We start from the raw sequence: 13,194 nt of genomic DNA, 5'->3' as shown, positions 1-13,194 counted from the left end.
ACTAAGAAGTCAACCAAAGTCAGATTATTATATTGATATGGAAATATTACAAATAACAATCACACAAAGGCACGAATTATATTTAAACTTCGATGAATAAAATCAATAAAATCAAATGGAAACCATAGACCCAACATTATAAAATCTTTGGCTACAATGCGTTTCTTGTCACTACCTACCTTGTGACGTCACAACCCATGGAGTAGCGTTTAGGTATGGCGTCAAAATTAAAGGGCGCGGACGAGCTTTCTAGGATTAGTTACAAAGTAAATATATTTTTGTTTTAAGAAAAAAAAATCGGGGGTGTAACTTATTGTTAAGTTAATTAAAAAGTTTTCATGTAAATCTAAAATTACGTTCAAGAGGCCTATTGGTTTAAACTTATTTAACGATTATTAATAAGTAAGGATAACAAAATTATCTTGTAAATAACGTGACAAGAAATTTCTCTAAAAACGACGGAATTTTCTCAGACAAACCAAGCAAAACGGTTCACGCCAAGCCACCCAAAGCAACTATTTTCGATACTAATTCGGACAAGACGTTCACACATCATGGACGGGCGCCACCGACATCTTTGGGATACATTTTTACGGCACCGTCTTTGTGTGCAGTTCCGAGAAGAAAAAAACCGATGGCAGGTAGTTTTTGAAGTATGTCCCAACCCAAACTAGGTCCACAACATTCTCATCGGTACGAGAAGATTTAACCACGTATGTTAAGTCTGTTGCTGAAAAAACGTTTCGTAGGCACAATTATATTATTATTAATTAGCTATTGCTATTGAATTACCGGAATCACTGTCGGAAGTACCTAGCAGAACTATGACATCAACTGGAATTACTATGCCATTCCTGCCGAATCTCTTGCTGGGTTCGCTGTCGTTTGATTAATTGATTAAGTTTTTTCTAGCTTACATTAGTTGCGAATTATTGGAAATGCGTAGCAGTACGAAGGTTTACTCGTATTTAAAATATGTGGGAGTATATGTGCAGTCAAAATGGTTTCGAAGTGCAGAATTTTTCTCTCCGCCCTCAGATATGGGAACTGAGCAATGAACAGCAATACGGACACAATATGGACTTCACCTTATAATACTTCTTTTCCAGATTACACAGATTAAATATACAATTTCAGTTTTGTGCACAATTAGACATAATAATAATAATAATAATAATAATAATAATAATAGTAATAATAATGGTCTTTCCTGAGATATTTTAAAATATTACACAACTCAAACGGCTAAGTCTAGCTTAAGATCTTAATCTCAGCTACTCAATATTAACCAAATATTACAATGAAATGAAACAACAAGCTATAATAAAAAGAGTCTAAAAATTGACTAGTGGTAAAACATTTATTTTTCTGGGACAGAGACTTTTGTAATTTCAATAAATGGATTTTTTTTTCTAAATACTAGAGCAGCGTTAAAATTTACAAGAATTATGCTGGAGCATATCCAGAAACTTTTTAGTCCTTAAAGGAGAATTGTGAATTTCATACCGAAACATTTGTCACTCGTTTATTGAGCACTCGGTCCGCTCGTGCCAAGTAAGCTCCTGACTTAAAAAGTTTACCAAACGTGTTGCATACTATACCTTTTCTAGGACCGCTTTGGGGAACATTATTGCAAAATAACACGAATACAATACGGCATTTGAGTGACGAGTTTACTTCGCACGAGCGGAGTGAGTGTTTAATAAACGAGTGACTTAAAAAATTTACCGGACGTGTTGCATACTATACTTTTTCTACGACCGTTAGTTTTTGGGTACATTTTCGCCAAACCATAAGAATACATTCGCTGACACGACCGTCAGAATTGACGTCAAATTCAAGGCGTGGGAAATATTTCCGAAATCATCCGATTGCTCCCAAACCCGTGCGGTAAAATCCCGGAAATGTTCGAAGTGACTCGGATCCGTGAGAATAAAACTGACGTGGTAAAGTGACGCTTCCCGCACGCTAGATAGGTACGTATTTTTAGCTATTTTACGGACGGGAGTAGAAAAAGAATATTTCATAACCTTGTGAGTAAAAAATGAATCAAGTATTTAGTTTTGAGCCATTTCAACGCAAATATTCTTTCCGATATACGATCAAACTTCACACAAATGATTCACAAGTATTTTTGAAATTACACCGAAAATTTAAACATTTAATGTATATAAAGCTTAAGATGACATTTTATTTTACCTATAGTATGCATGTAATGCAGTAATCAAAGTAGCGTTTACACCAAATTTTATTATTAAATTCATTAACAACAATAAAAAAATTCCAAAGTGTATTTATTCCACAATTTCCTCGCAAACTATGGATGGTATGGTATGGATGTCGTTATTCTTTGAATTTTTTTATATAAATAAGCAAAAATAAAATACAAAAAAAATAAAACAAGAGATGTTTTTAACAAAACGTGGTAAATATTTAATTTTTTTAACATTTAATAAAGTTTTTAAATTTGTACCATGTCTCGTCTGGCAATCTGAAAATTAACCAAATCAATGGAACCATAAAATTTTAAAGAAGAACCTTGGGCACGTCTTCTAATTTGGGCAAATTATTTTGAAAAAAAATTTCGGAAAAATACATAAACATAATTTATCAATTTTAGCAAAAATATCAAGAGTAATTGTGTAAAAACATCAGTTACAGAGAGCCCCCACATAACTAAAGCATAAAAAAAACAAAAATAGTTTTATTTATTTAAGTAGTACATTTTTTTAATAAATGATTTAACGCTTGGTACGTTCTTTAATTTAGCTGGCAGAGCGTTATGCCAGTTGTCTAGAGGCGCGGGTTTATTATTAACATAAGATAAATTTTGGAGAATATAAAGCAAGCCTGACAAATTAATCAAGAGCAAGGGCCAAACTAAATTACAAAGAAAAAACTGTTTATTTGACCCTCTTCCTATAATTGTTTTGGTATTAAGAGTTTCAATATACAATTAACTTTATATCACTGAAGTTCTTTTATGGTTTCTCTTTTGTACGACAGTAATCATCATTTAGTGAGCTTCCCCTAGTCAAAAGTAAAATAGGAATTAATAGAGACAGTTCTGCTTGATCATTGGATGTGGCTTGCGAGTTAAGTATATTCTTAACCTAAACGAATTAATTTCCTCTTCTATCCACTCAAAACACATTGTGCGTCGATGTAGTTTATTTTGAAAAACTGCTTACCTAATGGGTATAATAACTTTTGAATAAAGCTTCGTTGAAAATTTTGCATTTTGCATGGGCCGCGCTTATGTATTTTATGCGGATCATCCAGGATCATCCCAGGTTTAATGAAAAATTCCTAGAATTATCGGGACCTCAATAATTTTCGCCCGCATTGCGTCTCATCTCGCAAACATGCGCGAAAACTTATGAGCACATTAATGCGAAATTTGCCAATTTGTTAATACGACACTATAGGTAAAGAATTTATTTTTTCCATATTTTGCCACGTGCTGTTTTTTCTCACGTGCAAAAAAGCCAAAAGGCTAAAGACTCAAATATAGCATATATATACTTCAATTGCTACAAAGTCATACCGAAATTTTAAGGGAAAGATGCTGATCCTTTACTTTTTGTTGAAATGGAATGTTTAACGAAATAGGTAGAATAGTATATTATACAACAAGTGCGGTAAACGGCATTTGACTCACGAGTTTATTTGACACGAGCGAAGCGAGTGTTTAGTAAACGAGTGAGTTAAAAAGTTTACCGAATGTGTTGCATACTATACTTTTTCTACGACCGTTAGTTTTCGGGAACATTTTGGCAAAAGGACACGAATACATTCCGGTCAAAATTGACAAACGTCAAAATTCAAAGCGTGGGAAATATCTCCGAAAACGTCCGATTGCTTCCAAACTCGGAAATGTCCGAAGTGGCTCGGATTCGTAGGAAATGAAACTGACGTGGTAAAGTGACACTTCCCACACCTTGGATAGGTGCGTAATTAGGTATTTTACAGACGGGAGTAGAAAAAATCATTTGTGCTGTTTAAATTTATCTTTGTTTGCAACCCTAATTAAGCCGCTAGGCAAAGACCACCTGGTAATATGGACCTCTTTCAAAAAAAGTTCAATTGTTCACAGGGATACCAAATCCGGTCCTGTTCCTGGTGATGGTCGTCATTGACCGGGCTTAAAAGTTACAATTTTTGTTGAAGAGACTAATATAGAGGTCAAGTCAGGTGTCAAAATACGGGGTGCAGGAAATTCTGGGATGCAAGGCGATGATGCATGTTTTGAAGGACCCCAGGACAGCATTCCATATGAAATACTGGAGACTGGAGACATGCACGATAACTCACGATTTCTCAAAAACAATATTTCGAAGCCACTATAAACATGCTCCGTGGAGTTTATTCATCATCTACGACCGCTATTGTTTTCGGACAATATTTAAAGAAAAAAAACACACAAATACTTACGAACTGGAACCTTCTTGGGATCGTATTTGTTGACTTTCCCTTCGACCGTCGCGATCTTGGTCCTCACATTCTCGGACCGCTGATAAATGATCTTCAGCTGACCACCCAGCTCTTTGAAAATATCGTCGGCGACGAGAGCCAAAGAGGCCAACTGCCTGAGGGCGTTACACAAAGTACTATTCGTGACCGCCTGTAATTCTTCGTCCGCGACCTTGGGCGTACCATCGTCGTTGAAAAGTGCGAGCCTGGACACGAATTTCGGTTCTACGATCCGCTGGACGAACGGCATGTCGGCGGATACGATCCCGGTTGATTTTCAGACACTATTTGCATCACTGAACACTAACCGACCACCAGTAGCATTTTCGGCACTTTTTCCATACAAAAAGGAAACAATTAAAACCGACTTAATGTCGTTCAAAAATATATATATCACGAAGGGGGGTAAAACATGTCTTGGGGACACGGATTTTACGCGCGACTTTCCGTCTACCGGGCGTTTAATCGCGGACGTACGTTCAACACGCAGCGACGCCGAACAAGTGAACAGCGCGGGTTTTGCCGGCTTATTAGAGTTGAAGTTCGCGTCGTTGCCAGATTTTGTGGGCGCAAATCCCGAAACGTTGCTACTGGTTAGCTAAATTCGGAAAATAAAGTACTTTTTCTACGGCCATTTTGTTTAATATATGGACTGTTTGATGAAGCTTAAACCACACTTAGTTGACCTATGGACAGACTCATTTCGAACATAGGGAAACATTTTAATATTATGAACATATTTGCTTCTGTAAAACGGTCTTTGGTCATTTTAAAAAGAATTATTTTCATTTAGGTTAATATTTTTTAATGTTAAAGAAATTTCACATAAAACCTGGAAATAAGTATGTAAATTTTAATAATTACACGAGTCTCTCTCCCAGACAAATTAATATTTTACTAATAACCAATTTTTAGACTCATTATTATTGTAATATTCGGATAATGTTGAGTACCTGAGATCAAGATCGTAAGGTAGACTTCGCAGTTTGAGTTGATATTTTAAAATATATCAGTAAAGACTAATATTATTATTATATGCATTCTATGTCGATTCGTGCCAAAACTGCGAAATTATATATTTAATCTGTGTAATCTGGAAAAGCTTATGTATTATAAGGTGAAGTCCATATTGTGTCCGTATTGCGTATTGCACCTCGAAGCCATTTTTACTGCACATGTCCACATTGCTGTTTCCTCTCTGGGATTACTTTATTAGAAAAAGATTCATTTTTCAGTTTCCATATCTTGAGAATAAACGATTGTGTAGCGATACTCTAGAATAGAATAAAATAATATAATAGAATAATAGAATAGAATAAATAAAATAGAATAGATACTCTAGAATCTAAGACGGCCTTGTAGGCAAAGAATCCACCAACTTTGGTAGAGTTTTTGTAGGAAATTGCAACACTCTGATTCAATGATACTAAAGAGTTCCTGTTGATTGTTAACATTGTTAGTATTTGAATACGCCAATTAAAAACATTTCAAACGTCTTCGGAGGGGTTCAGATCTGGCGATACGTTTTTCTCTCTAAACTAGTGTTCCCGAAGTGGTCCAGGCGGACCTTTAAAGGTCCACCGGAGACTTGATGGGGACCTACGATGGTGTGCAAATTTTTTATAGAATTTATATAGAATATTAAAGAAATGTAGCTGCAGAAGGTACATCAGTCTGGGAACTACTGCTCTAAACTCGTCTTTCACTTGGATGCGTGTTTCGTATTATTGCCCTATCGAAATCACCCACTTTCCATTGTACAAACCATTATGTTCCCTCCTCCATGTTTGCCTTGAATCGTACACCAACATATCGGATCCAAACGGGATTTCGTTTCATCACTTCAAAAACCGTATTTCATTTTTTTTCTTGATAGGCAAACTCCATCTGGGGGTTTCTGTTTTTCCTGCAGACAAACTTCTTTTTACCAGCAGCTCTTCCATGAATACCTCAGTTGATTATGCGATTTTTGGATACTGTTCGGTGGTAAATTTTCGATATTTTTAAAATGGGTGTTATCAATCCCGGAAGTAGCTTTTTACAGCACTTTTAGAAGTATTTAGAGACTTTGCAACTATGGACTTTTTTCCTCATTTTAAATAATCCTAAAATTTTTTGGCTGGAATTCAAAAAACTTAAAAACTAAAATACATAAAAAAATAAAGTTTTGCTCGAGTATTATTATTATAAAAACACACTGCCTTTTTTTTATTTATAATTAAACCTGTGTAGGGAATTTTTCATATCATTTTTCTTGACTAAATTTAAAGATGGAAACAATAAATTTCGATGAACGAGTTTTTTAGAAATTTTTAAATTTCCTGTACTTTTTTCATAAAACTTACAGTTGCCATATATAAATAAGTAACAGCGGTCCAACAGATTTTTTTATCTCATTATGCATTGCTCAAGATTTTATTTTTTTATTGGAAATTCCGAAACATAAAAAAAATTGTTTTGTCATTGCATAAGTTTTTACTTAACTTTAGTTCAAAAAAGCAATTTTTTATTTTATTTCATTTTTTTTGACGAAAAATAGAAATTAGTTGAAAAAAAAACATTTATTTTTAATTCACGATGTGTTTACTTCATGAATTACCTATGTATTGCTAATTGAATATTGTTCTTTTTTTCAATTATATTCTTTTTAATAATAATTTGCGATTTCGTATTTTTTGTTTATTTTATTACAGTCCTTTGAAATGGAAACTTTAGCGTTTAGATTCGATAATAACAAAATAAGGGCTAACTAACTGATTTTTTCTTAATTAATCTGCGATTAGTGCCAATAACCCCGCTAGTTAAGACTAAACGTAGAAAACGTGTTCTCAAACATTTCGAAACGTCTGGCAACGTCGCGTAACGATATAGTGAAAGCCGTTTAAAATGCTGCTTTACCTGTGGCGAACATCCTCTAGTGGTCGGATTTTAAATAAAAATTCAGGGTTTCCTATTCAACCGAAAAAATTATCCCCGTCGCATCGTAGGGATGTTTTCTTAATTAATATTGCATTAACAGTGTGGGGTAATTAAATGTTTATTAATTTATTTATTTACATAACTCGAACACAATTTAAGATAAAAGTTATGAATAAAAATTCATAAAAAAAGTTTTTACAAACTTATATAAATTCATATATTGAAGCGGGTCTACTACTAACCAACACTGTTAGAAGTGTAATGCAAATTTTCAATTTAGCAGTACGCCACCTTAAAATTCACTTTCACTGCTGTCCTATTGCCAAACCACTGAACCATCTCAAAGTGTTTCATAAAATGTAGTTTAATAATTACAAATGTTTTCGGGAAGAAATGATACAAAACGATTACTTAATAATATATATTAAACAATTACATAAAATTATAATTATTATATATCACAAGGAAGTTGAGAAATACCTATTAAGACAACTGTGAAGATCATAAATGGAAACGCGATTTGGGAATGTTGCTACTGCTGTAAACATTTTTCACAGCATAAATGTTATAATTTCTATTTTAATTTGTCTTATAATTGAAATAATTCGTGTTTAAATTTCATGTATTATTAATACCAATTATCTCAAATAAATTCAAGGTTTAGTCACTCTCTCGCCACCACAAAAATGATTGAAGATTTAAGAAATTTGTAACTAATAGGTACAAATATTTTACAATTTATTTCCTGTTTTTTACTGACCATCTATATTTTGATTTCTAAATAGCTTAATTTTTTTACTAAAATAAAAAATGATTTTCATTCAAATTTGCATCTAATATTCGTTCTATTTATATATTTAGAGAACGACAGTTGTATTCAGGAACATATGCTCGAGGAATGTTGAACTATCCTACTATTCTTTATCCAACACCCATTCACACCTATTTCACAAATATTTTGAATCGACTGGCCTAACTATTGATCATTTTATTTTTAAATGGACCCAACTTGTCAATTCACTTGGGGATCTTATTTTTGATAAGATTATTCTTCTTTTCAACGTAATAATGTAGTTTAATGGGTTACTTAAAAAATTAATTGATCACAATTAACAAATATTCAGGTAACCTAAAAGTCAAAATCTCGTTCCCAAAGGCTGCAAAAATCATTTTTAAATTTAATTTTTAGGGATCGAGAAACATAACTCGTGCGGCGGTCATCAACGTTAGACCGAAGCGATTTAAAATCTGGTGTCGTCCGGCATTTTTTCGAAAAATGCGATTTCATTTTCCTCAATCTCGTAGTCGTGGATCCAGCGGCTGCCTTTCCTTAGACTTTGGTCGATTCCATCTTTCCATACACCTTTAACAACAACCCAAAGTGTACAGGAACAAAAATGCACAAGAAATTGGGACGGGCAACTCAATACGAATACACTGTCTGGTATTTTTTTTATGACTGAATAGAGGAAAATAGATTCACGTGTCACAGAGTTGATTGTTGAGAAATACATGATAGTAAAAAACCCTGAACAGAACACTTTTTTGAGTCAAATCTTATAGACTATTCAGAATTTTCTTACTAATCTCCGTTCTTTTACAGTGTTACGACACTGCGATTATATTCATAATGCGTAACATATTCGAAAAAAAACAACTCTTTCGCTTGCCAACGAAACTTATATCTCGGCAACGGGAGGTCCTAAGAGACCCTCATTGGTACAGAAATGATCGGCGTCGAATTTTTTTTTATTATGTCTGTTCTCCGTTCTCTGTTCTCTGCCGACGCCCCATAAAAACGCGAATAACTTCGGAACCGTCGGAGCCCGGATGCTGAAATTATTATGTTTTTAAAAAGACCTTGGCCTATAACAAATGGCCGCGATCGGAAATTGGCGTCTATCTTTGTTTCGCGATTTTCTTCAGTTTTTCGGAAGTCGCAATGATTGACGAAGAGGAACTATTTTTAAAAATTAAAACGCCAATTTTTTTCAAAAATTAAGAAACATCTTTTTCCATTTTCTATTTTCTATTCTTGATAATTTTTAAAAAATATACCAGTATTTGCAAAAAAATGAAAATTGATGTGCCCTTGGAAGGAAAAAAAAAGGTTAAACACTATAATCCAGTCGACGGTTTTGTTTACATGGAGTTTTAAGCGGCAGGTGGTAGGAGTCCACACCCGCATGCAATATGTGAAAGCTAGGTGCAATCGAGCAGAAAACTGCTGAACCAAAAGACGGAAGAGATCCGGGACTACAACTTTTATTTCGGGTATTTTTTCGATTATGTACAGAGTTTTTTAATTATAGACAAAAATACAATGGACCCTAAAAATTGTTCTTTTTCAGAGCTATTTGCCGCAAATCAAAAATAGCAAAAAATATTTTTTTCGAAACCATTTACTCAATTGGAAAAATTCGTGGTCCAGCACACCAATTTTTGAATTATATTGAAAAATTCCATTTTTTTGGGAAAATTATTGATGGCAAAAGAAGAACGGCAAAATATGAGATAATTTGGTTTAAACAGTTTCGTGTCGAGAGCTACAATTTTCTTTTTACAGTTTTTGTCTATCATACATAGTGCCCGCTATATTTGAATGATAATGTCATGGTAAATCGCCACTACTGCTACAAATTTTTGTATTTACCAAATTTTGCCATGATTTCAAACTTCGGCGAGAGGTGAAAGACACTTTATACAGGGTGCATGCACAATAAAATTAAATCGATAGTGGTCCGCAAGAGCACGATAGAAAAGCAATGCGTTCTTCTAGTGGCATTTTGAGACACAATGCCGTGCAGCGCAGTGGCTTTGTAGACTGCGTAGCGCGTTATTATAAGCTTAATGTCAGGTAGATTAGGTTTACACATATTGCGAAAAACAACAAGGCCGTTAAAGTTTCGAGTTAAATAGTTGATGAAGTTGAATTTTTACTGTATTGAAAAAAAATTACCAGCCGGCAAGTAAACCTCGCGCTGCCTTGCGCCCGGCTTTAAAATTGGGGCGACTATGATGTCGTCGCCTATCGAGAATTCGTCCATGACCACGTGACAGGCAGGATCATTGGCGTCCAACATCCACAATGGCCTAATGATCGGCAGCCCCAAATTTAATGAAACTCTGGCGAATTTTTTTAGCACCGGCTTCACCTGAAACCCGGGGAATTGATTTAATGAGTCGGCAACGACTTTTCATGATGGCGGCTCCACCTAGTTGTCGACAAAAATTTTCTTTTAATTAATTAAAGGTAACTTTACCTTTAGTGTTAAAACTATATTCTCTATATGAAATCAGACATATCTGAATTTCTCAAAAACTATTTTTGAATATAAAAATACATTGCTTAAAATTTGTATGTTTTTAGTTTTATGATAACCTTACTTTAGAGAGTTTAATAAGTTTTTTTTATCGAAAAATTTTTAATACGAAAGTTGGTTTGAATGTGCTGCATACGATGAAAATGTGTAGTTGTTATATATATATATATATATATATATATATATATATATATATATATATATATATATATATATAACAGTGTTCGAAGTGTTTTCGGAGCGCGAGCATTGAAGATGCCAAGTGAGATTTTGGCGAAACGTCTGCAGGATTCCAGTCGGCGTTCAACAAGCGAACGAATGATATCCCGGAATATAGTGTCATCACATTTTTCCATCCGTGAATCAATACGTGAATATATATATATATATATATATATATATATATATATATATATATATATATATATATATATATATATATATATATATATATATATATATATATATATATATATATATATATATATATATATATATATATATATATATATATATATATATATATATATATATATATATATATATATATATATATATATATATATATATATATATATATATATATATATATATATATATATATATCTTATAAGTACTTGACGCCACCTAACTTCCTTGCTTTAAATGCAACACCTCGTATATTTATGTTATTTTATATTTAAATTATTATTATTAAAATTCACAGTAAGTTCCTTAAGGTTTCCCCATACTTAACCAAAATAGTTTCTTAGGTGTCTTGACTAATGCAACATTTTTGACTTCGAAATTGATATCGAGAATTGATTTGTTGATTATATGGTGTCCAAAAAATAGGAAACTTCATCCACATATCTTCACATCTTTGTTGTCATTTCATATTTTCTATCAAGATTCAATTAAAACCAAAAGAATCTGGCTAGTTAGCATTGATTCTTACACTGTTTTGGTTTTATTTGCGTCAGAGGAGTTCCAACACTTCCACTGACCACTTAGATGATCTGATTTGAGTCCTTTGCGTGTTCACCTCTGGAGCGAATACAGGGTGTCCAAATAGTGTGTCAAAGTAATATATCCCATATGAATATAAAAAAGTTGAGGCCTAAAGAAACAATTTCAAATTATTTTCAAATACGAAGGATGATTCTTAAATATGTGGGAAATCAAATTTATCTGTCTTTTTAAATGGAACATGGTGTATATTATGGCATTAATAGTTACTCCAATGGGTTGTTGTTGTCTATACCGACTGTTTTCGCAAAAATGGCCGCGTGTTCAATACCCTATATTTCGTTGTCAGCTGTAATTTTATGATGCCAACAATTTTATAAAGTGCTACAGTCATTTGTCCTGTCTTGAAGTTAGTTCGAATCGTTTATACAGGGTGAGTCTAAATGAAAAATATTAATTTTCCTGAAAAAAAAGGAACATCCTGTATATTAATTTCAATTTATTAAGCATTTCCTAAAAATTTTGTTAGTTTTTGGTTAGTTTATTAATCCAGGTTTTTTATATTAGTGCGATGGTTGACAATCACTGAAAGATATGTCCTTTAAAGAAATGAAAGGAAAAAAAAATGACTTTATGAAAGACAAGAAAAACTTAGAACACAAGAAATACAAAATTAAGATAAATAACAACAATTGTTTCTATATCGCAACATGTTCAAATATTTAGTAAACTTTAGCATTCTTCGCCGAAAGAATGAATGTTTGTCTGCATGTAAAGTAGTAAAGGCCTCCTCATTGCAATTCAATAAGTGCTCTGTAGTTTGTGCAAGCCTAAAACAAGTACCCTAAGCCGCGGAGTGGAAAATCCAAAATTGGGTGAACTGGATAGTTTAACTCCTTTGAAGTAAATAAAACCAAAAACATGTCTAACTTGGTCAAAATCAATGCTAACTAGAAAGAACTTTGGAGTTTGATTGACTCTTGGAAGACAAAACGAAATATTAGTAAAATGCATAGAGTGTCGTATTTCAAGAAACCATCGATCAAAATTTTTAAATTAATTAACAGGCAGAATCATTGGCGTCCAACATCCACAAGGGCCTAATGATCGGATGACCTTAATAGGTTCATTCAAACATTTTTTGGTTTGAAATTTTTTCGTTGAAGTTAAATCGTATGAAAATATAAAAGAATATCATTGAAATTATTAATGTCTTCACGGTGCGGATGATTAAGACAACATTAACATTAGGTATTTCAATACTTTAGTACAAGAAATATTTTTAAGTGAATGAAATCAGACATTATTTGAGCCCTTCATTTTGAAAGTGGTATAAGTATAAGTTCAGATAGCGGTTCAGGCATGATTAGCTAATCCTATTAATGTAAAAATGGACTATTTAGAGTTAATTGTAGACATTATACGGCGAAGTTATGCTTCCAAGAAATGAAAACGAATGAGGTTAACATCTTCTTCCGATGAATCAGTTCATACTTTAAAAGTGACATCGGAAACCTTACAAACGGAAGAA

The 13,194-nt window shown here is 33.1% G+C and overlaps 2 protein-coding genes across 7 annotated transcripts in view; both read right to left on the bottom strand.

The window, feature by feature from the left end:
- LOC132702563 (uncharacterized) overlaps positions 1-4,962 on the bottom strand; it is a 200,155-nt gene extending 195,193 nt beyond the window's left edge. The window contains exon 1 of the mRNA XM_060671284.1: positions 4,435-4,962. Coding sequence (XP_060527267.1) covers positions 4,435-4,723 — 289 coding nt within the window. The 5' untranslated portion in view covers positions 4,724-4,962. The remainder of the gene's footprint in view (positions 1-4,434) is intronic.
- A 2,898-nt stretch (positions 4,963-7,860) lies between these two features.
- LOC132702136 (myogenesis-regulating glycosidase) overlaps positions 7,861-13,194 on the bottom strand; it is a 67,213-nt gene continuing 61,879 nt past the window's right edge. For all 6 annotated transcript variants that reach the window (XM_060670583.1, XM_060670584.1, XM_060670586.1 and 3 more), the window contains 2 exons: positions 10,352-10,547; positions 7,861-8,755 (listed from right to left, as the gene is read on the bottom strand). In XM_060670583.1, coding sequence (XP_060526566.1) covers positions 8,634-8,755; positions 10,352-10,547 — 318 coding nt within the window. In that variant the 3' untranslated portion in view covers positions 7,861-8,633. The remainder of the gene's footprint in view (positions 8,756-10,351; positions 10,548-13,194) is intronic.

The sequence above is a fragment of the Cylas formicarius genome, unplaced genomic scaffold (assembly GCF_029955315.1).
Source record: "Cylas formicarius isolate icCylForm1 unplaced genomic scaffold, icCylForm1.1 PGA_scaffold_5__7_contigs__length_24384050, whole genome shotgun sequence".
NCBI classification, from domain to species: Eukaryota; Metazoa; Arthropoda; class Insecta; order Coleoptera; family Brentidae; genus Cylas; species Cylas formicarius.
This window is presented reverse-complemented; position numbering and strand designations above follow the sequence as displayed.